The 23,780-nt window shown below is 37.4% G+C and overlaps 1 protein-coding gene across 1 annotated transcript in view; it reads right to left on the reverse strand.

The window, feature by feature from the left end:
- The window catches only part of VEGFC (vascular endothelial growth factor C), an 81,715-nt gene that overhangs the window by 22,403 nt on the left and 35,532 nt on the right, over positions 1 to 23,780 (reverse strand). Inside the window, 2 exon segments of the mRNA XM_066996177.1 lie at positions 3,357 to 3,547; positions 4,870 to 5,083. Of these exon segments, the coding sequence (XP_066852278.1) occupies positions 3,357 to 3,547; positions 4,870 to 5,083 (405 nt within the window).

Raw genomic sequence — 23,780 nt, forward strand, 5'->3', positions numbered from 1 at the left:
CACGAAATGGTTCAGTTCTCTATTCTTGGCGAAGTCAGGAAGGGGACCAGTAAAACCGCTGTCTTGGACTTCCGGAGGGCTGACTTTGAGCTGTTCAGGACACTGGTTGGCAGAGTCCCTTGGGAGGAAGTTCTGAAGGGCAAAGGAGTCCAGGAAGGCTGGGCACTCCTCAAGAAGGAAATCTTAACGGCTCAGGAGCGGTCTGTCCCCACATGCCCAAAGACGAGCTGACGCGGAACTAGACCGGCCTGGCTGAGCAGAGAGTTGTGGCTTGAGCTTAGGAGAAAAAGGAGGGTTTATAATCTTTGGAAAAGAGGGCAGGCTACTCAGGAGGACTATAAGGATATTGTGCAGGGACAAAATTATAGAAAGGCCAAAGCTCATCTGGAACTCAATCTGGCTACTGCCGTTAAAGATAACAAAAAACGTTTTTACAAATACATCAACGCAAAAAGGAGGACTAAGGAGAATCTCCATCCTTTACTGGATGCGGGGGGAAACTTAGTTACAAAAGATGAGGAAAAGGCTGAGGTGCTCAATGCTTTCTTTGCCTCAGTCTTTAGCGGCAAGACCGGTTGTTCTCTGGATACCTGGTACCCTGAGCTGGTGGAAGGGGATGGGGAGCAGGATGTGGCCCTCGCTATCCATGAGGAAATGGTTGGCGACCTGCTACGACACTTGGATGTACACAAGTTGATGGGGCCGGATGGGATTCACCCGAGGGTACTGAGCGAACTGGCGGAGGAGCTGGCCAAGCCGCTTTCCGTTATTTATCGGCAGTCCTGGCTATCAGGGGAGGTTCCAGTCGACTGGCGGCTAGCAAACGTGACGCCCATCTACAAGAAGGGCCGGAGGGTAGACCCGGGGAACTATAGGCCTGTTAGTTTGACCTCAGTGCCAGGGAAGCTCATGGAACAGATTATCTTGAGTGTCATCACACGGCACTTGCAGGGCAACCAGGCGATCAGGCCCAGTCAGCATGGGTTTATGAAAGGTAGGTCCTGCTTGACGAACCTGATCTCCTTCTATGACCAAGTGACGCGCTTGGTGGATGAGGGGAAGGCTGTGGATGTGGTCTACCTTGACTTCAGTAAGGCTTTTGACACCGTTTCCCACAACATTCTCCTCGAGAAACTGGCTGCTCGTGGCTTGGACTGGCGTACGCTTTGTTGGGTTAAAAACTGGCTGGATGGCTGGGCCCAAAGAGTTGTGGTGAATGGAGCCAAATCCAGTTGGAGGCCGGTCACTAGTGGAGTCCCCCAGGGCTCAGTGCTGGGGCCGGTCCTCTTTAATATCTTTATCGATGACCTGGATGAGGGGATTGAGTGCACCCTCAGTAAGTTTGCAGATGACACCAAATTAGGTGCGTGTGTCGATCTGCTCAAGGGTAGGAAGGCTCTGCAGGAGGATCTGGATAGGCTGGACCGATGGGCTGAGGTCAACTGCATGAAGTTCAACAAGGCCAAGTGCCGGGTTCTGCATCTGCGGCATAACAACCCCAAGCAGCGCTACAGGCTGGGAGATGAGTGGCTGGAAAGCTGCCTGGCAGAGAAGGACCTGGGAGTACTGGTTGATAGTCGGCTGAATATGAGCCAGCAGTGTGCTCAAGTGGCCAAGAAGGCCAACAGCATCCTGGCTTGCATAAGAAGCAGTGTGGCCAGCAGGTCTAAGGAGGTGATTGTCCCCCTGTACTCGGCTCTGGTAAGGCCGCACCTTGAGTACTGTGTTCAGTTTTGGGCCCCTCGCTACAAGAAGGGCATGGAGGTGCTCGAGAGAGTCCAGAGAAGGGCAACAAAGCTGGTGAGGGGTCTGGAGAACAAGTCTTACGAGGAGCGGTTGAGGGAGCTGGAGTTGTTTAGCCTGGAGAAGAGGAGGCTCAGGGGAGACCTCATCGCTCTCTATAGGTACCTTAAAGGAGGCTGTAGAGAGGTGGGGGTTGGTTTATTCTCCCACGTGCCTGGTGACAGGACGAGGGGGAATGGGCTAAAGTTGCGCCAGGGGAGGTTTAGGTTGGATATTAGGAAGAACTTCTTTACTGAAAGGGTTGTTAGGCATTGGAATGGGCTGCCCAGGGAGGTGGTTGAGTCGCCATCCCTGGAGGTCTTTAAAAGACGTTTAGATGTAGCCCTTAGTGATATGGTTTAGTGGAGGACTTGTTAGTGTTAGGGCAGAGGCTGGACTAGATGATCTTGGAGGTCTCTTCCAACCTAGACGATTCTGTGATTCTGTGGAATATCTATGGAGCTGAATGGTATCAGTGTTGTAGTTTTCCTTGTTTAAGCTATTTGAGTTGCATTATCCCTGTGCTGTGTGACTGTCTAGCACTAGTTCACAATTAGGATTAAAAATTTTTGGTAGAATACACCATTTCACATAGACAGGTTTGGTGAGAAATGAAGACAGAAGATGTATTTAAAAAAAAAAGTTTGTTTTTGTTTTCTTCACTTTTCCTAATCTTCTCTCAAGAAGGCTCAGAGCAATAAGAATTATCATGACAAGGGAATGATATTTCCATGGGTTACCATTTAATCATTGTCTACGCAGTTACATATCATTCTTATATATACATACAGATGTCTTCAGCTAGAAGAATCTAGTTGAAAAAGGAAGCTAGATTTACTCTAAAATTAGTTTTCTTCAAAGCATTAGAAAGAAGAGTTAAAAAAAAGCCCACAACCAACAAAAAACACCAAATATTGTAACAAGAGCAAAATACCCTAGCAAACATTTTGAAGCGTGACCATTTTTACACAAATTTTGTAGAAACACTGTTTTAAGAAGATGTAATAATTGTTATAGTTACCTAAAATAGAATAATGCATGTATATTTTTCCTTTAACGGAAGCTCACAGGCTCAACGCACAATCCCTGCACACTCTTACCTGTTCACTAGCCTTGACCTAGTCCTGAAGAATAAAAACTGGACATATACCTGAGGAAGTTGCATGAAAACACAACAAAAAGCTGCTTTACACTAGTATCTCTTAATATGCCAAGGTTCAGCTCCTAAAAGGCTCTCTTTGCAATGTGAATCCTGTCTGCACGTGTCCTAATACAGTCTTCACTAATAAAATTACAGGCTAAATACAGCATGCAAACAGAATAAAATTAAGTTTAATAGAAAATGTCATAACAAAACTGGACATCATAATCTTTTTTTTTTTTTTTTTAAACCAAATATATTTGGGGAAAGAGTGTGTTAAGTATTTTCTTCATGGCAGTAGTATCTTCAGCTGTTTTTCCTATGTATTCTAAAATTTATTTTTTTCTTTCCCCATAGTGGCAATAAATAGATTTTAAGTATGCATGACCAATTTGCAAGGAGCACTTGGATTGTAATAAGAGTGAGAACTTACTGTCTTGCTGATGTAATTTGTGCTGATATTCATGCACTGGAGTCCTTCACTATTGCAGCAACCTCCACATCTGTAGATGGATACACATGGGGGCTTAAAGAAGGTGTTTGTAGTTGCTCCAAACTCTTTTCCCACATCTACGCACACTTCACGTGGCATGCACTGAGTTTTTCTCCATTCAGTATCAATACCTGCCAAAATACAGGGAATTTCATATGTTATAAAGCAGCTGCTTAAAAACAGTACTCTTCTGCAGTAAATAAGTAGCATTTTTTTTTTATTTATGGTTAGAAACAGAATATGCATTGCAAGAGTCCCACCCACCCTTTATTCAATGAAATACACATTGTTCAGTGTTAACTTCTAGCTAATTTTCTCTTCAAAGGCATGTGCCATGGAGCAGAGGCATATTTACAATGGAGCTGTAGATGCTGAAGCTGCATGGGTTCCTTCTTTGCTTGGGTTAAGTCCCACTGTAAGCGATGTCTAGAGAAGTACTGCACATTTCTGAAAATTAACTTTTAATGGTCCCAACACTGTACTTCATTTGGATCATACTATACATTAAAAACAATAAATTTGCTGTCTCCACATTTAACATGAAATTAATTTGAATACATTCACTTTGTTAACTACAAGAGTGTAATTTAAAGCAAAAGGCTATTATTTAGCTATCATGCACACCACGTGATTTAACCTGAATGGTGGTATATACATTTAAATCATCCACACAAATTTCAGCCAATATTTCACATAGTGTTATACAGCCTTTGCCAAATGCAGAGTTACACTAAACAGCCATGAGACTTGCAGTTGTACAGGCCCTTTATTCTCTGATGGAGCCAGTTTTTGGTAGGCAACTCAGAGAAAATGGGCTCCATTAAGGTACGTGGTTTCCAATATCATGTCAGAAATTACTGCTATAAATCCTGTGTTCCTCTGCCTGTAAGCACTTGCTAAATTGTAAGCTTCAGGTCACGTAAAATATTAAGGGGGTACTGACATATTTGTTTGAAAGCTGTTTTTTTCTTGTTTGAATATAAGTCAACTGCCTTCTTGTAAAAGGAAAAAGTTACAAGTGGATAGTTTGGCCTCCTACAGCAATAACACATAAGAAAAGAAAACATTATCAGCCATGACTTAATTGTAGAAAATGAGCAGAATCAGTTACTGAATTGAACTATTAGTGCCTTCTTTGCTTTTTACAAATTTTTAATAGCCTCTACAAATCAGTATTCCTTATACCTTAAGAGAAACAATTTCCTACATTTACTGAGCTGAGAAAGCAGTCTGTAGCTTTCTGAGAATGGATATACATAACAAAAGTACTTCTGTGGAGCAATTCATTTCACTACGGAAAGTTGACGATGAAGGATTTTTTTATAACCATTACATCAAACCAAACTGCTGAGAGTGGTTTACTAATGATGCTGAGCTTTTAACATATTTTTCATGTAACTGACAAGTCTTCAGATTTTATGATGTTATAACCTATTTTATAACTTGTACTTACTTTTCAGGATCTCTGCGTTATAGTGTGCTGCAGCAAATTTCAGTGAATCATCTGATCTCGTGTCAAAGCTAGAGTATTCCCTGTTGTGTTGCCAGCCTCCTTTCCTCAACTGACATTTGAACATTTTCCAGTATTCGGGGTAAAGTACTGTCATGAGTTCATCCACACTGGACACAGATCGCAACTGTTCTTCCAGGTCTTTGCTTGCATGAGCCTGTCAAAGTAACATGTAAGATTAATTACTTTCTCTGTTACACAAGGTTTGCTGGAAACTAGCCTGAAAAACAACTCATGTATTGTAAAGTTTTGCTCAAAGGGGTCCTCATTACAAAACCTACTTTTGTCAATGTCAACATAACACTATATTGACATATACTGAAATGTTTTGCTTGTGACAGTAATTCTTTATCACGTAGTTCAAAACACCTGTGTGAGAAAGAAGCTGTAGAATTATGCCTATCCAAGTACAATTTGCAGATTAAAACAAAACAAAACAAAGCATTTTTTTCCTGGAAACAAAAGTTTTCATAATACAATTTGGAATGCTTAAATCCAAAAATATTGATATGATGCTCACATTATTTAACATTATTTTTTCATTTTCCAAAAGTCCAGGAAAATTAAAACATCCAGAAATACAAAAAGGGTGAAAGTTAAATTAGAAAAATAAGAAAATAATGTGATTTTGTATCCTTTTATGGAAAACCCTAGTGAGAAAATTCTCATTATAAAGGATTAATCCTTAAATTTGTATGAGTCAAGGATTTTGATACCTTTAAGAATCTGAACTGCATACTCCCTTACTAGTAAGACTTTCAACTGAAACTCTTCAGGACTAAGGACAAGGCATAACACCTTAAAACTAAAAAAATAGTAGAATTAGATTAGATATTACAAATAATTTCTTTACTATGGGGGTGGTGAGGCACTGGAACAGGTTGCCGAGAGAAGCCTCATTCCTGGAGGTATTCAAGGCCAGGTTGGATGGGGCTTTGGGCAACCTGATCTAGTGGGAGGTGTCCCTGCCCATGGCAGGGGTCTTAGAGGTAGGTGATCCTTAAGGTCCTTTCCAACCCAAACCCTTCTATGATTCTATGAGTACTATGCTTGATAACATATTATTTTCAGAGAAGCCTCAAATCTGGTAATCTCAGTTTCTTTGCTGGCTTTTACACAAACTCATTGCAATGGCATTTTCTTAAAAGACTGTGACTAGGATTTACATTTTAATTTCTCATTTACTCAAGATTCCTAGAAAATTCCTCTATCCCCTTAGCTGAAACAATATCAAGGGACAGCTGTGATTCCTTGCCCACCCTCTCACCCACAGATTGCTGAATTCCTCAAGGGAAGAGAAGCAGAAAATATTAAAGAACCCTTTAGCCGCCTTCTCAGCTTACATTGCCCTTAGATGGCAGTATGAGACATGAAATATAGAGGTATGCTTAGTAAAGTGTTTAGCTGTACATTTTGTGTATACTACTACAAAAATTGTTTTGTTGGTCTAAGAAACACAATGTAAATAAAATGTACGTCTAAAACCAGAAACATAAAACTATAGAAATTGAAATTCAAGATTCCTTATCAAACTCCACTATTAAGAAATTTTCTCAATTCAGTGATTCAGTTCTTCAGTGATGAATTGCCCAATTAGCTTTCATTAGCTAACAAGTAATGCTCCCAAGTAAAGCAACCAGTTCTGAACTAGCTCACACAAACCAAAACTACCAAACTACTACTCACAAACAACTAGAAAAGTACAAAATGGCACACAGTGTAGCATCTACTTTCTTACCAGGTACCAAATCCAGGAGAAATGCCTCAGTAAGACAGGCTCACAGAACTCACTTCCATAACCACAGAAGCCGGAACTAAAGCAGACTACAAAATCATTTCATATGTCAAAGTATTGCAGGTTAAATAAAATAAAAAAATAAATTAATAAATCACTAAAGCCCTGCTAACCTCAATGCCATGACAGACTACTTTGTCCTCAGCGATTTTCACAATCAAGCTATCAGTCTCAGAAACACACATTCAGGACTTCACCTCTTTCCTTGCCTCCCTAGGAAGGGCCTTCTTTGGCCCAAGCCATGCAGCAAGCAGTATCTTGGGCATTGTCTTCAACGTAGTTGGCAACACAGAGCATCTTGTGCTCCCATCACTCCTGCTCTCCTTGCAGGACACCACACAGGTTCTCAATCCATGGGCCACAGGCAAAAATCCAATCTTAAGAAACAACTACTTCAGCCACTGTCTGCTTGCTTTCATCTCTCTAAAGACATGAGTCTGGAGCACCTCTCCTATACAGAAAGGCTGAGAGAGCTGGGGATGTTCAGCCTGAATAAGAGAAGGCTCCAGAAAGACCTCATTGCAGCCTTTCAATACTTAACACGGGCTTATAAAAAAGATGGAGAGCAACTTTTTGCTTGGGCAGACAATGACAGGACAAGGGTGTCCTGTCACTCTGAGGGTGGTGAGGTACTGGCACAGGTTGCCCAGAGAAGCTATGGATGCCCTGTCCCTGGAGGTATTCAAGGCCCGGTTGGATGGGGCCCTTAGCAACCAGATCTAATGGGAGGTGTGCCTTCCCGTAGCAGGGGCATTGGAACTGGATGATCTCTAAGGGCCCTTCCAACCCATGCCATTCTATGATTCCATGAAAAGAGAACGGTTTTTGAGTAGCCTCATTCCCGTCAGGTAGCTTCCCACGCATTCTGCAGCACATGCCCCTTGAGTAACCAGAAACAAGTTGTTGAAACACTGTACTGTAGTAAGTGACATGTGATGGTAATATATGTGTCATGGGAGGTCACAGCATGGAGGCTCCTTATATATCCTGTCACAAGGCTGAATGCCAGTTCATTGCACAGAAGGCATAGAGATGGAAACTGTTAGTCATCTAGTAGCTGCATCCTAGCTGAAAATAGAGGTGACATGGAAGTAGAAAGGGAATTGGCACCTTCCACACTTTGATGACTTTCTAAAAACAATATGGGCCACTGGAGACAAAATGCTAACTAGTGCTGTTTCAGTTATTCAAGGTACAGGCCTAAATCATCAGAAAAGTAAGTACTGAAACTCAAAATGACTTAGTTGAAAAGACAACATGGTATGGAGCAGAAAAGAGGTATTTACTACAAATAATTTGTGCTGATGAAATTCTTTTTGGTGAGGAAATCAAGTCATATCTTTCCAGCTGGACAGCAAATTCAGTATACATGGGTTAAACACGTGTGAATAAAAGAAAGCATGAAGAAATAAGTGGCTTTAATAAAGTACTGAATGTAATTTAATGAAGTATTGTCTCCAAATGCATTTCTTCCTAAACGTTCCATGGGCCTCAGAGCTATGTGAAAGATAGAGAATAACAATCTGCCTACAAGATGGCCTACAATCTGGTGTGAATATATGGGTATGCATTTCATTTATTTATTTTTTACGTGAATCGTAATTATTGCATTGGAATTATTTTCTGCTGAGTTTTATAAAACCATTTGCTTGTAAAGATAACTTCAATTCAAACTTATGAATACTCTATAGAAAACCAGCTCATTGACTAGAAGGCTTTTGTTCTCTCTACTCTTCAGATTTAGCAAGAAAAGGAGAAGGAAAACCATGCATGTATACTAATTGCGGTATATACAGTGTTCTGGATTGTACATATATATGAATGTCATTTTTGAATATGTTTCCAATATTACCTTGACACACAGCTCAATGGTTTCTGTTTGGTGTATTCACTGCAAGTCTATGAAAGGCATGTATTTTTGAACTGTGTCAAATTACTCTCAGCTGTGTCAAACTGCTCAGAGGAACATAAGCGTAAGGAGCTTTTAGAGGGATTTATTTTTTGCATGACAGTCAAAATTTATTGTTGACATGAACATCAAGCTAAATGTTAAATTTTGGTTGATTAGAAGAGTGTGTGCTACATATAGCAAAAACACCAGATCATTAAGAACTGTTAAAAAGAGATTCTAATTATTTAAGAATTGAATGCAACTGCTTTTCTGAATGTAAGATTTGCCCGGCAACATTTCCTATTTTGTCCAAATTTTGGTTAATTTCATAAAACATGCTGACTCTATATACCTGTCTTTCATTCCAAATGATTTCCTCTTTCTTAAGTTATGAGTAGGCTTTTAGCATAAGACACACACAAAAAAATATTTTAAACCTCAAAATGCAATGGTAATCCAGGCTTCGATACTTATTTAGAATTTATGACAAGACACAAAGAAAGTAACAATACTAAAAGTGTTCTCCATAGGAGCTCTTATTTTTCATGTGAGATCATATTGGTGAATTTTAGAAATAAATATTATTTTATACACAGTTACTGTCAACAAGCTTGTTATTCCCCAATGTAATCTTAAATAAATAAATAAATAGAATACTAAAGAATAAAGAATACTAAACAATTACTCTATTGTCTAAAAGTAACACATCCTTAACAAGTGTTTTGGTACGAGCAGTTCTAAAACTTTTAGGACCAAAGTATGCTTTCTTCTGAATGTCCACAGTCCATTGATTTTCATATGAAGCAGTTGCAGTGCACTCCACATGAAATCCTGGACCAACTGCTAAAAGTTTTACTGGAAAGCCATTCTGGGCTGTATGTCCTACACTGAGAAGGAAACTGGAAATCAGTGGCTAAAGAGGAAAGGAGTTTTCTCTGTCTCATGTTTTCTATTTCTTTGCTCTTTTTCAAGTCAGTTGAGGGCTTTTCATTTTTTTCCCCTTTTGTTTTTTAAGCAGAATCACTGACTTTAGAAGTCTTTATCTCCGCCCTTTCGTTGGTCTTTCTACTGTTTTTGTTTTGCCTTCTTTTTAAACATATTATCAATTTTGTCCTGCACAATCACCTAAAAATACCAGAAGTTATAATCTAGCAAAAGGCTTTGTCGAAACCTTTTACTCTACAAGGTGACAGACAATATTGAGAAAAATAACAATAATAAATAAATAAAAAATACAAGAACACAGTAAAAACAAGCTTGCTTCATTCCACTTCTTCCACATTATTTACTAAGGAACAGGGGAACATGAGAAATAAATGTATTTCAAATAAAGTAATAAAGCTTGCTGACAAGATTTCTTTCATTAAAAAATATTTAACTTAGGAACGCTTTATTCTACCAAAATATGTTTTTCACAATGTGGATTTCCACTACATGGAATGTCCAGTTTTTCATAAAATTATAGCTAACAAAAGGAGAGGCAGGACACAAAGTAGACTCCATAACCATTAACAAAATCAGATCTATAATAGATTTTCCACGCATTACGTTGTCTTTCATGTCCCCAGTGTCTGCCTCTATTATTAATAACAAAGGTCAGAACACTTAATATTTGGCAGAATACATGACACATAATTGATGGTGCAATGTGCTATAATGGTAGTTTATGCATCTGTTCCAATAATAGTTGTCAGCTCACTACATTTTCAAGGATTTTGTTGACAAATCTTAATAAGAAAATTCTGCCTATAAACCCCTCCATTTTAATATGCTTATATACTGTATTTCCTGACTGACTGAAATGCGGTAAAAATCAAGTAGTTAAATTACAATGTTGAAACAGTGTGCAAGCAAATGGAAATATTGCAAAAGTATGTATAAACATTTCACTTGCATAATATTTTATTGCAGTCTTCATGTATTTCAGCACTATTTTTTGGAAGTCTATATGAGTGAAAAAAAAAAGAAAATACGTTAATTAGAGAAAATGTCTTAGCCATACTTAAGAATTAAAATAAACTTTTTGTTTGTTTGTTTGCCCTCTACAGTAGTGCCAGAATAGCCCTGATTTTGATCTCCTATGCACTGATTTGGTACTAGCAAAATTGAATGACTGTCCAGAATTGCAAACTTCAAAGTTCCTGTTGGATACAGTTACAAAACAGTGCTTTACTGAAATTAAATGTTAACACTGAGCACTTTTTTTTTATATTTCAGATTAAAGAAGTAGTAACACCAGTGCAGCTAATTTGAACTAAATCAGAACATCATAATAACAGCAAAGAGATCTCTCTGATCAAAAAGATCAGTCTCTGCTCCAAAAGAGCTTACAAAATGCATTGGACAAACATAGCAAATAAGAATGGAAGTATAAAATAAATAGAAAGTAGAAAATGAATAAAATGGTATGAACTACTTTACACTTTAAATTACTTTTATTCATTCTGGCATTTTAAATTCCAAGAATAACGCCAGGCAAAACAAACAAAAGTAAAATATGTAAAATGGATGGGGAAGGAAAAATAAATGAGTTTGAGGAGAAATGTGGAAGATGGACTTTGTTAAAAATAAACTAAAAATTACATTAGCTATGAGGACAACCTTAAAACTACATAAGTTTCACTCCTGTACCATAAATCACACATCTTATGTTGTTCAGAACATTTTTGGTGAGGATAAACTATTAGAAAATCATCCCAGGATTCCATTAGTATTCTTCTGTTTATGAGTACAAGCATTTAAGTGTACAAACATTTAGCGTACAATTTCCACATTGCGAGAAACCCCATTTTTATATGCATCAACATTTTTCAGTAAATATTTTATCTTAATATTCTTAGAAAAATGTTGAAAAATATTCTAAGATTGTATATTTGCACATAGGCATTTATGCTTCGTCCTTCAGTCAACATTTCAGTGCTCCTGTGGTTCTGAAACACACTTCTTGGCTTGTACTCATTCCTCAAGTACATGCATTCCTGAATGGTTCTCAACATTCCCTAATAAAACGGCAGTACTTTCATCCAATCAATGGTAATTACTTATGAAAATACCACTTTTTAATCTAAGTCTGATTTCCCCGGGAAGCAGAGAGAGAGAAAGATCATTCCCCTCTTTCTAGAGCAACTCCCCGCTCTGCTCAGTGGTTTCTTTAGAAGCTCGTCTTAGGTGGCCAATTCTCCCACGTTTCCATGAGCCTAGGCAATTAAGACACTATTGTAGGTGACATGGTATCTGATACAAGTAGAGATCATAATGCCACAGTGCTGTGAAAGAAATCTGTAAGACATAGACCTTTGTTTTTGAATATACATGATTGTGTTAGTAGACATGAGAAGAGAAAAGAAAAGGTATTAAACACCATTCCTGAAGGAATGGAAAGTAATTCTGAGAAAGAGGGTGGTAGCACCATAGACAGACGCTGAATATTTATGACCTTTTCTGAAGCAATTTCACAACTAGATTATAACAACAGAAAAGGTTTTGTTCCCATGCACTTCAGCCTGGTCTTTGAAAATTTGCCTTGTTCCACAGCAATAGCCTTCGACTTGTGGTTAGCAAAACCCTACTGGCTACTTCTAGGGATACACCAAGTAGTAATTACAAAATAAATTATGAAAATCATGCCTGTTTTCAATAGACTCGATTCACTATTCAGGAGCTTGCACTAGATGAGCATACAAATTAAAGGTCAAAGGCTGTACTGCAGTCATGGAAATTTGTGGGATAACCATTTGTTGTGTAAGTGCAGCTGCATCTAGATTCTTTAACTGATTGAAAGATTCATACCAGGGCTTCCACTAACATTACAAATAGATTGGGAATCAATAAGGATTTGGATTATTGCTGCTGAAAAGTTTACACCTGATTAAATCTTGGAGACATCAGGCAGCACATTCTGTAGCAGAAGAGATACACGCATTTTCTTGGTCATCTTCACATACAGTGATCAGTGGTGATAAATGGCAAGGATCACTGGGACTAGGTGCATGATCAGAAGAAAGGGGAACACATTTGAAAACTAAAAATAAAGGAAAACATTGTGATGACTGCTGCGTTATTAAGGTGGCTAACAGACAACACCATCTACCAGAAAGGAGACGGATAGCAAAACAAGAAGGCTTGTGTTCCCTGCAATGTAATCACTGCAGACTGTCAGTTTAAGTCATATATATGACTTTTATAACATATATATGACTTATATGAAGGAATATAATGTTCATTTTGAAGAATCAAGTCCAAATAAGCAATTTTAAATTAACATTAAGGGGGAAAGTGAAGCATTCAATTCTGAAGAATAAAGTACTTGGAAACTGAATAGAAACTGAACTTTGACTAAAAACTCTGGTTATAAGACCTTATTATCTTGGAAAATGGTAAAATGCCTGTTACAAGTATGTTTGTTGGGTGTTGTTTTTTGTTTTTTTTTTTTTAATTTTCTTTTATTTTTTGAATATGGCTGTTTTAAATGCCCTGCAACCTTTTGTCTTCCTTCCAACAGTCAGACATATCTCATTAAAATCAGTACACAAGAATAAACTACCATGACTTTATAACAAGATTGTTTATTTTCAGTCTTTAGTGAGCTTTCATTGGTATTATCATGACTTTTATTAGCAACTGCCATTAGCTTTGTCAGTAAAAGCAAACAAATATAGAGATGGTTTTTGAAGAAAACTATTAACATTGTAACACTGCAGTTATCTGTCATCACTTCGGCAGATGTAATACTGGCAGTGATATTTCAAGGCTTTTTAATCAACAAGCAGAGATTTACTAGACTGAAAGGTAAGGCACAACCCCTTTATTTTAATCTAAATGCCAGCCCACTCTGTGACAGTACTTGAGTACAGGTCACACACAGTGTGAAAACATCCTAGACCCTAGAAAGAGGTGAGAATTCTGGCCACGTATCAAGTGTTGGACTTTGAAAAGGCAGTTGGTATAGATTTTCATGTAATACTTTCCATTCTACAGATCAATAGTGCATACGAGAAGGTTTGCTAACAGCTGGAATAAGAAACTGCACATTCCTATGAACATTTCTGAATTAACGCATATGGCTACATCATCTGGGACTTTCTCACCATGATGACAGTATTTAGTTTTAAATTCAACTCTCTTGTTTATTCTTGAATTTTTAACAATGTGGCCATTTATAGGACAGAAGGATTACACGAACACGTCACCTCTTATCATTATTGTATAATTTCTTTCACTGCTAAGTAACTTTCCTTTTCGCCAAGTTTTTAAATCACTATTTAAAGCTCCGAGCAAACATAATTAATCCACGGTCTAAATATTTAGCAACAGGTCACAGAAATTTCTTGAATTAATTATACTTTTAAAGCAGTTCTTAAAATAAATAATTTCACAGGCCATGAAACAAGATCAATTGGATTTCAAAGAAAAAGCTGAACTTTATTCCTAAACAAATGTCTTAATCTAACAGGACATGATTTCTGTATTGTTAAACAAGCCTTACACAGTTTACAGATCTGTACAGAAATATTAATTAGGAGACCACCTACCTTGTTACATTGCCTATTTTAACAAATATGCCCATTATAAACATAATATAAACCTCAAAGCTCAACAAAAAAAGTTAAAAGAATAATAAGCAATTTACAACATACTAATTCCAGTTGCAAAATCTTTGTTTTAAATTATTCTGGGCAAATTTTGCATAAATGAAAAAAGAAACAAAGGTTCTTGGAAACTCTCAAATTCAGTAAAATGCACAGGTTTCTAAGTGTATTCCATTAAGATTATGTTAACATCTGATTCTTTTATTTAGTGTCATGTTTCTTCAGTTCATTTTACAAAAGTCATAAAAAAGGATATTTAGTAACTCAAAGTAACACGCCAGACTAACAAACCACACAGCTAAGTCTTTGTTAACTAAGCTATTACATTCTGAGATTTCGTTAATACACATAATTCTGTAAGCTGCTTTTATTTTTGTTGTCAAACCCTTACTCAAATATTTTATATAAATGTTCTTTGCTAATGTATGCAAAATAAAGAGATCATCTGAATTTCATTACCCTGAGGTAGGTAGGCACAGAATACAAAGGACTTGCTATCCATCGCCTACTTGTGCCCATTCTGGTAATCTGGTTTGAAATTTGTTCCATCCTAAATTCTGTGTGGAACATTTTTTGGATCACCATTTGACATCTGTTACAGAGAAATTATACAGAAACAAAAGCACTTGTTTAGACACTGAGCCCATATTTTTTTATGCTCATGCTTTGATGGTGCATAAAAAAATAGCCAGACAACAGAGGAAAGCACTATCCAATCTTAATCCCAAAATTCCAAATGGATTAGAACAGTACAAAGAGAAGAAGATTTATTCTCAAGCCTTTAAGTACAACATTACATTGAAAGCAGTTTAAAAACAAAAGACAACAACAAAAGCCTTCACCCACACACAAAGCCATATTGTTCCATTAAGAGCAAATTATTTAAACACAAGTAAATACAGCACTTCAACACTTTAATATTTAAGAACTACAGTAGTCTGGCATGGGAGGACACCATTGTGTTCCTCTTATGTTTAAATAGCCTGTACCAGATTCACACTTCCAGAGATGGCAATCAGCTCATGTATTCCTCTCTGCAGAAGAGGTAAGAAAGACACCAGGCACACCCACTTATGCTTTCTCTGATGGGATAACTTTATTGCAACTACAGTGTAAAAGACCAGTAGTTCTGTGAAGCTGTCCCATCCCTTCCATACTAGGGGGAGGAAAAATAAAAAACATATTTTTTTTTTAAACAGAAAAAGAGAACACTTGTGTATCATTGAAAGAGAAAGCTTGCTGTACCGTGTAAAAACGGACAGGTAGTAAGGGGTTTGTCATCAAGGCATGAGAGATGGGGAAAGGTAAAAGAATCCTCAAGACCAGCAGATCCAAGAACCAGACTGAGACTTGCTCACAATTCACTTTCAGGCAACCAAATCAGGACAAATATACGTTGTCCATTATTTTTGGCTTAAATTATTCTGAATAGTGTATTGTACTGTAATGTCACTTAAGAAAGGTCAGGGAACATCAGCACTATTCAACAAGACCCTAATTTATACTGACAGGACACAAAGTAATCCAGTGCTGAACATGGAAGACTTTTCGAAGAGGTCTTGACTACAGAACGAAGTTTTTACGTTTACAAAGTATGCCCTGAACAATCCACTGGATTGCAAGAATATATATAAGCTCTAATAAAAGTTATAATACAGCGCCTTAACATCCACAATAGTGGCATTAGTTGAAACTTTCCCTATAATACCTTGCTGAGTTGCCAGCATTCTTACCCAGGCCTAGAAACTAATGAAAAAGAAAACGGATTTATAGGGATTATATATATTAAAAGGAGGCATACAGAGAGCAGAAGAAAGGGGAGCAGAGGTTCTAGTTTTTCAAAGTCTGTGGAAAGATATAAGGAAGATGTTTAAAATTAAGCTAAGCACATGCCAGATCTTCCTGTTAAATTATTTTCCTATGTTAAGCTTTTTATCTGTTTTAAGAAATAAAATATTTTTTTTGTGAAATAAACCTGTTTTGGATCACTGCATTTTGTATTCACCTGGTCACACTATCTTGGACAGAAGAACTTTAAATGCACAAATCCGCTTACCAAGGAAAATGGGGGTAAGGATGGAAAAGAGATGAAAGAGTAAACGTTGGTTAGTACCAGGACAGTACACCCTAACACCCAATCTCAGGCTCTGAGAACCCTGAGATTTTATTCAGAAGTAAAGGTACGCATCTTGATGGGACAGATGGACTTGAAAGTGCAGATGGCCTCTAATCACAGTTTTATATTCTAATACAAGAGGAAGAAATTAAATAAGTAAACAGGTCTGGACTTTCTGAATAAAATAGATCCTAACACACTTCTCAGCTTTCTCAAAATAAAAGTATCCTTTTTTATTTTTAAGATTTTAACAGGAGGAAGTGTCAAAGCAGTAGAATTTATGCAGAAGAGATATTTGAAATTTTCTAGCACAACCAGCAACCCTTAAGGAAGGGCTTTTTTAAGCATATGAAACCATCTCCTAAAGTCAATTTGCAGAGATTATTTATAATCATTTGCATATAAAACCGTAATAGAAATATGTGCGTACGAAGTTAATGTAGTAGAAGGATTCCTTTGACTTTTTTCCCTAGCAACTTATTGTATGTACCATGAGGCACACACAAGTTTTTACAGAACCACAGTCCTGGAAATCGGAATTTGCAGCATATATTTGTTAATATCAAGAGCCCACTGTAGTCACTGAGGTTACCCTTTACAGGAACAGACCGTGAAACAATTTCTGTCTGTTCCTGTGCATGTTTCTAGGATTTCTTTTACTGAGAACTGCAATTTCCTCAATGCTTTGAGACAGCAGCTCTTTTCAAACAAAGCAGATTCAGACCCATGGAACACACGTCCCACTACAGTAACTGGCAGTGAGAATGACACTTCTAGTGTAATTAAATTTTAGTTCAAAAGAAAGTGTTTTGTTTATTTACAATTTTATTTTAACTTAGATGGCAAGAGAGGGAAAAAAAAAAAGTAAACGAATGAACCTCAGGAATGTTTTGTTTCATTCTGAAATAGTTTTAGAACAATAACAAGAGCAATTATTAATACAGCTTTTAAAAGGATGTAGGGCAGATGTTGCTGTATGCTTTTATTAATTTACCCAGATATTATTTCTGACATCCTACACAATAATCTGTCTTCCATTTCTGAAAAGTCACTTAACTGTCTCCCTATATTATTAGGGACAAAACTAGAACACTATAAAATTCCTGCTTTGCCTGAGCAGGAAATGAACAAAGAATGAAGAATTCTGCCATTCCATAAGACTTAGATTTGACAAGTGCGGCCTTTATTCATGTCTATGTGATTATTCGCATTTGTCATTTAGATCAACCAGAAATTTCACTATGGCATAATTGTATTTTTTGGAGATTTCTTTAAAATTATCTATGCCTTTAAACAAATGTGCCCAGATGCTGTGGGTACAGCTAATCACAGGCACAAAGACCCAGTCAAGGTCAGGCTGCAAGTTTGTCTCTAATTGCCCAGTTATACATTCCTTGTTCACCCAAATCTTCTTCTGACTTCAATGGGATTTTTGTTTAGTAAGGATTACAGGATTTGGCCTCCTAGCTTATTTAAGTATTGCATCTATACATTGCTATGTGTAGCATGTTTCAGTCCCTATGGTCACAATAGCTGTAACTTTACTAGCCCTAAGTATCGCATTGAACTTTTAGAAGTCTTTGCCCCTCCAAAAGCCTTAAAACAGATTATTTTTGTTATACTTAACTTTCATTTCCTATTTCAACATTATTGGACTCTTTCAACCAGTTACCTGGCAGCCAATGTTTGTCTCACTGCTGCTATATTTTTCATTTCAAACATGCTAATTGCTTTGAAAACCTATTTACCTAACTACTGTAAGTTTTAACTACTGTAAGTTTTATTTACCTAACTATTGTAAGTCATTCTGATAAAACACAAAGACAGTATTTTTCCTACCCCAGTCTTTTTCTTAAATTCTTGGTTACACTTCAGCTCCTTATTAAAGCAGTCTGCTGATTTTTAGATGATCTGACCAATGCCCATAATAGCTTTTGTTGACTTCTCTAACCGTTTTTGCCTGTCACAGCATGTTTGTGTGATTAATTCCCAATTCCATTATTTTTTTTTTTTGAGATGTTTACATCAGGTCGCCTGCAGTCCTTCCTTAGTTTACCCCACAACATATGTTCATAAAGCATTTTTTCATTATTATGCAAACACTACAATCTAGACAAAGTGCATGCTATTATTTTTTATCAGACCAGCTGTACTTCTCAAAGGCAAGGGTGTTTCTGTGTTGTCAGCTCAGGCCTGTTGGTCTCTTCCTCATCCAAACCAAATACATGAGGAAAGCCAGACACAGTTGACAAGACAGTTCACTCAAGGACCTGCTTCAAACAGCACAAATACAAAATGCCACAAGTCAGGCTCCACTGTATCCCAGCTGGTCTGGCACCCTCATAAACCCTCCTGCCACTTCCCAGAGCACGCAACAGGCACTCGCAGCATTTCACAGTACAAACGCCTTTCCAGCTGGCTGGCACCGCCACCCCCCCCCCCCCCCCCCCCCCAAAAAAAAAAAAGGCAATCAAAAAAATCCCTCTGAACAGAACAACTCCGTAAAGAAACAACAAAATTAATTATGCTTCAGAGACGTTACATAGGGCCCAAGAGACCCATATAAACTGCTAGGCCAAGTGCATGTGGGCAGCCTGCTCCATCATGCAATATTAAGCTCCAGCAGCAGTGACAACAGTTGACCCAAGAGATCTGGGGGCCACTGTTTGCTCTCTGCTACAGTCCACGAGGACAGCCTAGACAGTCTCCTCTTTAAGAAAGACCGTACATGAGAGATACACATGGTGTGACCTTTTGCAAAATCTTGGTTAACCCCTCATGCCTCACAAAGTAAGGCCTGGCACAAGGCCTTCCTGAAAAGTGGGAACAGATCAAGGAAGTTAGGAAATGATGCATATGATTTACAACGCAGTAACTCCCCATGCAGGTTGAAGCCAAGCAGCAGCTTAGTTTAATAACTGTATTGATCCATATTAATTGTCTATTGTGTTTTTCAAGGTACTTCCCAGATAAATTTATAGGAAATGGTGGGCTTTTACACAGTATTTCCCCATGGAGGCAGAGCTTTAGTGAAAATGTAGCTACCTCAAACTCCCTAACCAGTTATATTCGAAACTTTCTGCTGGATTAAACTGAGAAGTGTTAACGGTGAAAGACTTTACACATCACAGACTGTGCTACTGCAAGAATTTCAAGCAAAACACCAAGAATAACCCAGACGGGGTTGTCTAGGTAGAAGGCCAAGTACTTACTGGTCTTACTGCAGGAAAATGTTACTTGCCTGTCCCACATCCTCTGAACTCCCTTCATGCTGCTCATTCTATCTCAGCTCCCTACCGTCTATACTAAAATAATGTTCTCAGTTCTCTGCTGTTGTAGCAGTACACTTTGACATAAATATAGAAAATCAAAATGTGTTAGGGGACTACATGGACCCCAAAATGGATTTTCAAGAAGAAATGTAATTATTAAGTCAATTAGAAAGATGCACTGGAGAACACTGAACAATTTGATTACTATATTAAGCATCTAGATTTTAAAACTTTTTTCCCCCCCCACTATTCTTAAATGCTTTTAAATATCGTGTCTGACAATCTCTCCTAGATACTTTGTTTCTATGTAGGCCCGGGGTCTTCAGCTTATGCTGGTCCTTGGACAGCATCACACATTTTTGTTGGCCTCAGTTTTAACTATCCATTTCTGATTTGTGAGCAACACATTAACTGTGCACCACAGACTGAAGCTGGGCGTTAACAGACTGATTTTTGTCTTGTGAGAGGCCAATACTCTAATATGTTTTTATTAGTACAGCCTCTCTTCTGTACAACTGAATTACAGAATTTTCAAAGAGGAGAAAAATCACATTCCCTTATTACATTGTTACAGTTAAGCACATAACTGTAGTTATTTTCCTTCATCTGGTGTACATGCATTGCAGTATAATTTTATCTGAACAAGATTTTTTGAGCAGTAGATGAAGGATGAAGAATGAGCAGCATTAACTACAATGACACACTGGATAAAGCATATCCGTTTAGTTAGAAGCCACCAAGCAACAGAATATCTATAATCACTGCTCGAGATTTCCTAGTTTCTCTGATATCTCTTTGTGAGTAATCTGAATACAATTTAATCTGGTTGACTTTCAAGGTTACATTATGTTCCAATATGGTGTGAAACAGTCGATGTATGCACCGGTATTTTTCATGCTCGAAAAGCACATGCTAGTCAAGAGATTTTATCATCTATTTACTTTATAAACACACACAATAAAACACTTAACTCCTAACAAAAAATATAGGACACAAACTCAGTGCCAAGTTTGAGACTGCCACACGTCTACAGTCAGCAGGCACAGCCAGGTCTTGCCCACGTGCAGGAGCAGCAGTTGTGATTGCCGGGCTTCAAGGACCAGCCTGACTGCTGTACTCATCCCCCTCAGCATACGCAGTAGCAGCAGAGTATACAGCTAGTTGTCAGATGATACCCTGCTCACCAGATGCTTTCTGGCTCTGCATGAGAACTTCTAGCTCTCCTTCAATCTTCAGTATCATGGTATTTGGTCACATCCAACAAGGGACATCAGACAACAAGAACTGGCAGTTTGATTCAGTTCAAAGGCTAGGTTACTGTAATTGCCATTCTGTCTGTAAGCCACTTAAAGCACAAACATGCTGGACGTGAAGCAAAAATGCACAACCCAATTTATGGAAAGTAACTAGCCCTGCCAAATAAGTGCACATTTTTAAACTGAACTCAAATCTGCATCTTTTCCATGAATCCAAATTTTTGTTTGGCTTATTTTTTGACCCGTTAGTAAAGCTTCCACTAAGCCATGGTAGTTTGTAGCCTGTGTACAGAACAGAAAATACATCCTCTCTGAAATACCTGGAAACATCTTTTCCATTCTTAGTTTTTTTCAAATATTTAACAAGTACTTGTCATTTACGGACTCCTGTCCCCTACATGATTAGCTCCTTGAGCTTAATTCCAATGTTCCCTCAGGTCATTACTTATATAAGATGCATACAACCCTTCTAAACAGACTTTAAGACAAAATAACACGTGCATTGAAGTGTCTCAGCATGGACTGCCTGTACAGCAGTGCTAATTGAGCCTGCCCATTCTTGAAGGTAGTGTTGGAGACCACATAGACATTTCTCACACAAACAGTAATATTTCATGACACTATCTGTATACAAATTTAGTATTCAAATAGTAACTGCAGGGTATATGTGCAAAAGGAGAAATACCCATGCCTTCAGTTCCTACAGCTTTGCCTGGAGGCAATACAAAATACTACATCCAATAAAACTCTTTCTCAATGCTTTGAGATAGCCATGACAGGCAAACATCACTGGCATGCAGAATTATAGCTATTTGTTAATATAACCCAAACTTGTAGCAACAGGATTTCTATGAAAATCAAATAAACACCGTGTAACTGACTAAATTTATATTTCCGATAGAAGGTTTTACATCTGTTAATAAAAGTTATGTAGAAGTTACCCTTGTTATCAAATCCTGGATCAGGAGATATAGCATATTACATAGACATTGATGTGTCATTATATTTAAAATTACTTAGGATTTATACTTAATCTGCTCTTCAGAAAGCATGAGCTACCCTAGATAAAAGTAGGTAATGTCAAAAAGTGTACACTCAGACATAATATATGGCACAAGATTCTAAATAAGTAGTTTGCTTACAATTTTCTGCAAAGGAATATTAAATAATGCAATATTGTCAAATCCAGTAATAGCATAAACAGCATGAACAAATATACAGTTATGTATGTGCTGCTTCATAATTGGAGATTTATGAGATTTGTGGAGATTTATAACAGTGAATCACAACCTAGGAAACATTTTTGACTCATAAACATAGACAATGTAAGGGAAAAGTTAAAGAACTGGGAAATATAATTTTAATTTAAAATATCTCCCAAATGTAATTAAATAGGTAAATATAGCCTAACACCTGAAATTTGCATGGCTATTGCTTATTTTTATTCATGTATCAGACTGCATTACAAAAGGATAATTTGCAAATATAAAAAAGTTTAGCTCCTCTGAAAAATATTTAGTGTGGCACAAAGATGCAGATTTACAAGCCAAACGTACGACTTAGCCAATATTTGTAGCTTTTATTAGAAGTCAGATTCTGGACACATGAAGTTACAAAAAACAAACAAACAAACTATGGCTTTGAAATATACTATGTTTCTGATAGTGGGCAAAAATTTTACAAACCAAACCTTAAAGGAACAGAACCACACATCAAAATAGAAAATAAATCAAATGTTTGTATTTTATACCTGACTCCTGACTTCTAGTTATGTAATACTACAGTAATGCAGTAAGCATCCAGAATACAATACCCCAGAAGAAAGCCCAAGGAACAGAATATGTTTAACACCTTAATAGTTGAATTGAATATCAAAAATTGCTGCATCTAAAAGGAGATTTCTGTTGTCGTCATTTGTTCTTTTAAAGAACAAAATTTGTTAAAGTTTGTGACAGGAATACGTTTTTTCTCTTGATATGCATTTGTGTGTAAAATACCAACATACAGAATATAATGCAAATTATTAATTATATTGAACAAGTCATCTGTATTTGAAGAAGAGATGTTAAGATTAGACTGAGAAAGCTAATATCTAGAAAATTTCACCCCAGGAAAGACTTACTTTATCTTGAAAGACAGATGAACTCTACCACAGCCATTCAACAAATGAAAACAAATAAACAAAAAAAGAAAACCACTGAATTGCATTTTATTTCTAAAGAAATGACACAACCCAGACAACTCTCCCATTCTGTCTCTTGCATTGTTTTGGAGTTTGTGTCAGGGGACTCCTTTCAAAAAATCTTCCTTACTACCCCTCCCTATTCTTCTCCTGGATCTGCAATTTTAAATTCAATTTCTCTGGTATTTCATCTTCTTTCGTTTAGTATTGACTCAAGAGCAGTGTTTCACCCCTCTTGGATATCATCAAGGAAACTGGAACTCCTATGTCCATACTGAAAGGATTAAAGGATTAATGTCAGTAGAAAATATATCCTTATCAAGCCCAAATATAAAAACTAGAGCCTGGAGAACAATAACTCCGTTTTAAAGCAACTTTCAAGGTGTTGACTTTTTTTTTTTTTTGACATCTGCGTGTTCCCCACTGGAATATGAGAGTGAATTCCATGGTTTCTGAAAATAGGAATACATGTGTTTCTCTTTGTGTCTCATACGCCACCCCCTATTACCAAATAATAGTTTGCATAAACCAATGCTGTTAGCAATTGTTATTTGGGTTTGGCAAAAACATCTGAACAGAAGAAGGTTTAAGGGTTGTTTTGTTTGTTTGTTTAATGTTGGCCAGCGGTGGTTACACTCTCTATTCCTTTTATAATCATTGAATCATTTAGGTTAGAAAGGTCCTCCAAAAGACATCTAGTCCAAACTGCTCATCAAACCTCCAAGGATAGCAATCCACAACCTCTCTCAGCAAT

The sequence above is a fragment of the Anser cygnoides genome, chromosome 4 (genome assembly GCF_040182565.1).
Source record: "Anser cygnoides isolate HZ-2024a breed goose chromosome 4, Taihu_goose_T2T_genome, whole genome shotgun sequence".
Taxonomy (NCBI): Eukaryota; Metazoa; Chordata; class Aves; order Anseriformes; family Anatidae; genus Anser; species Anser cygnoides.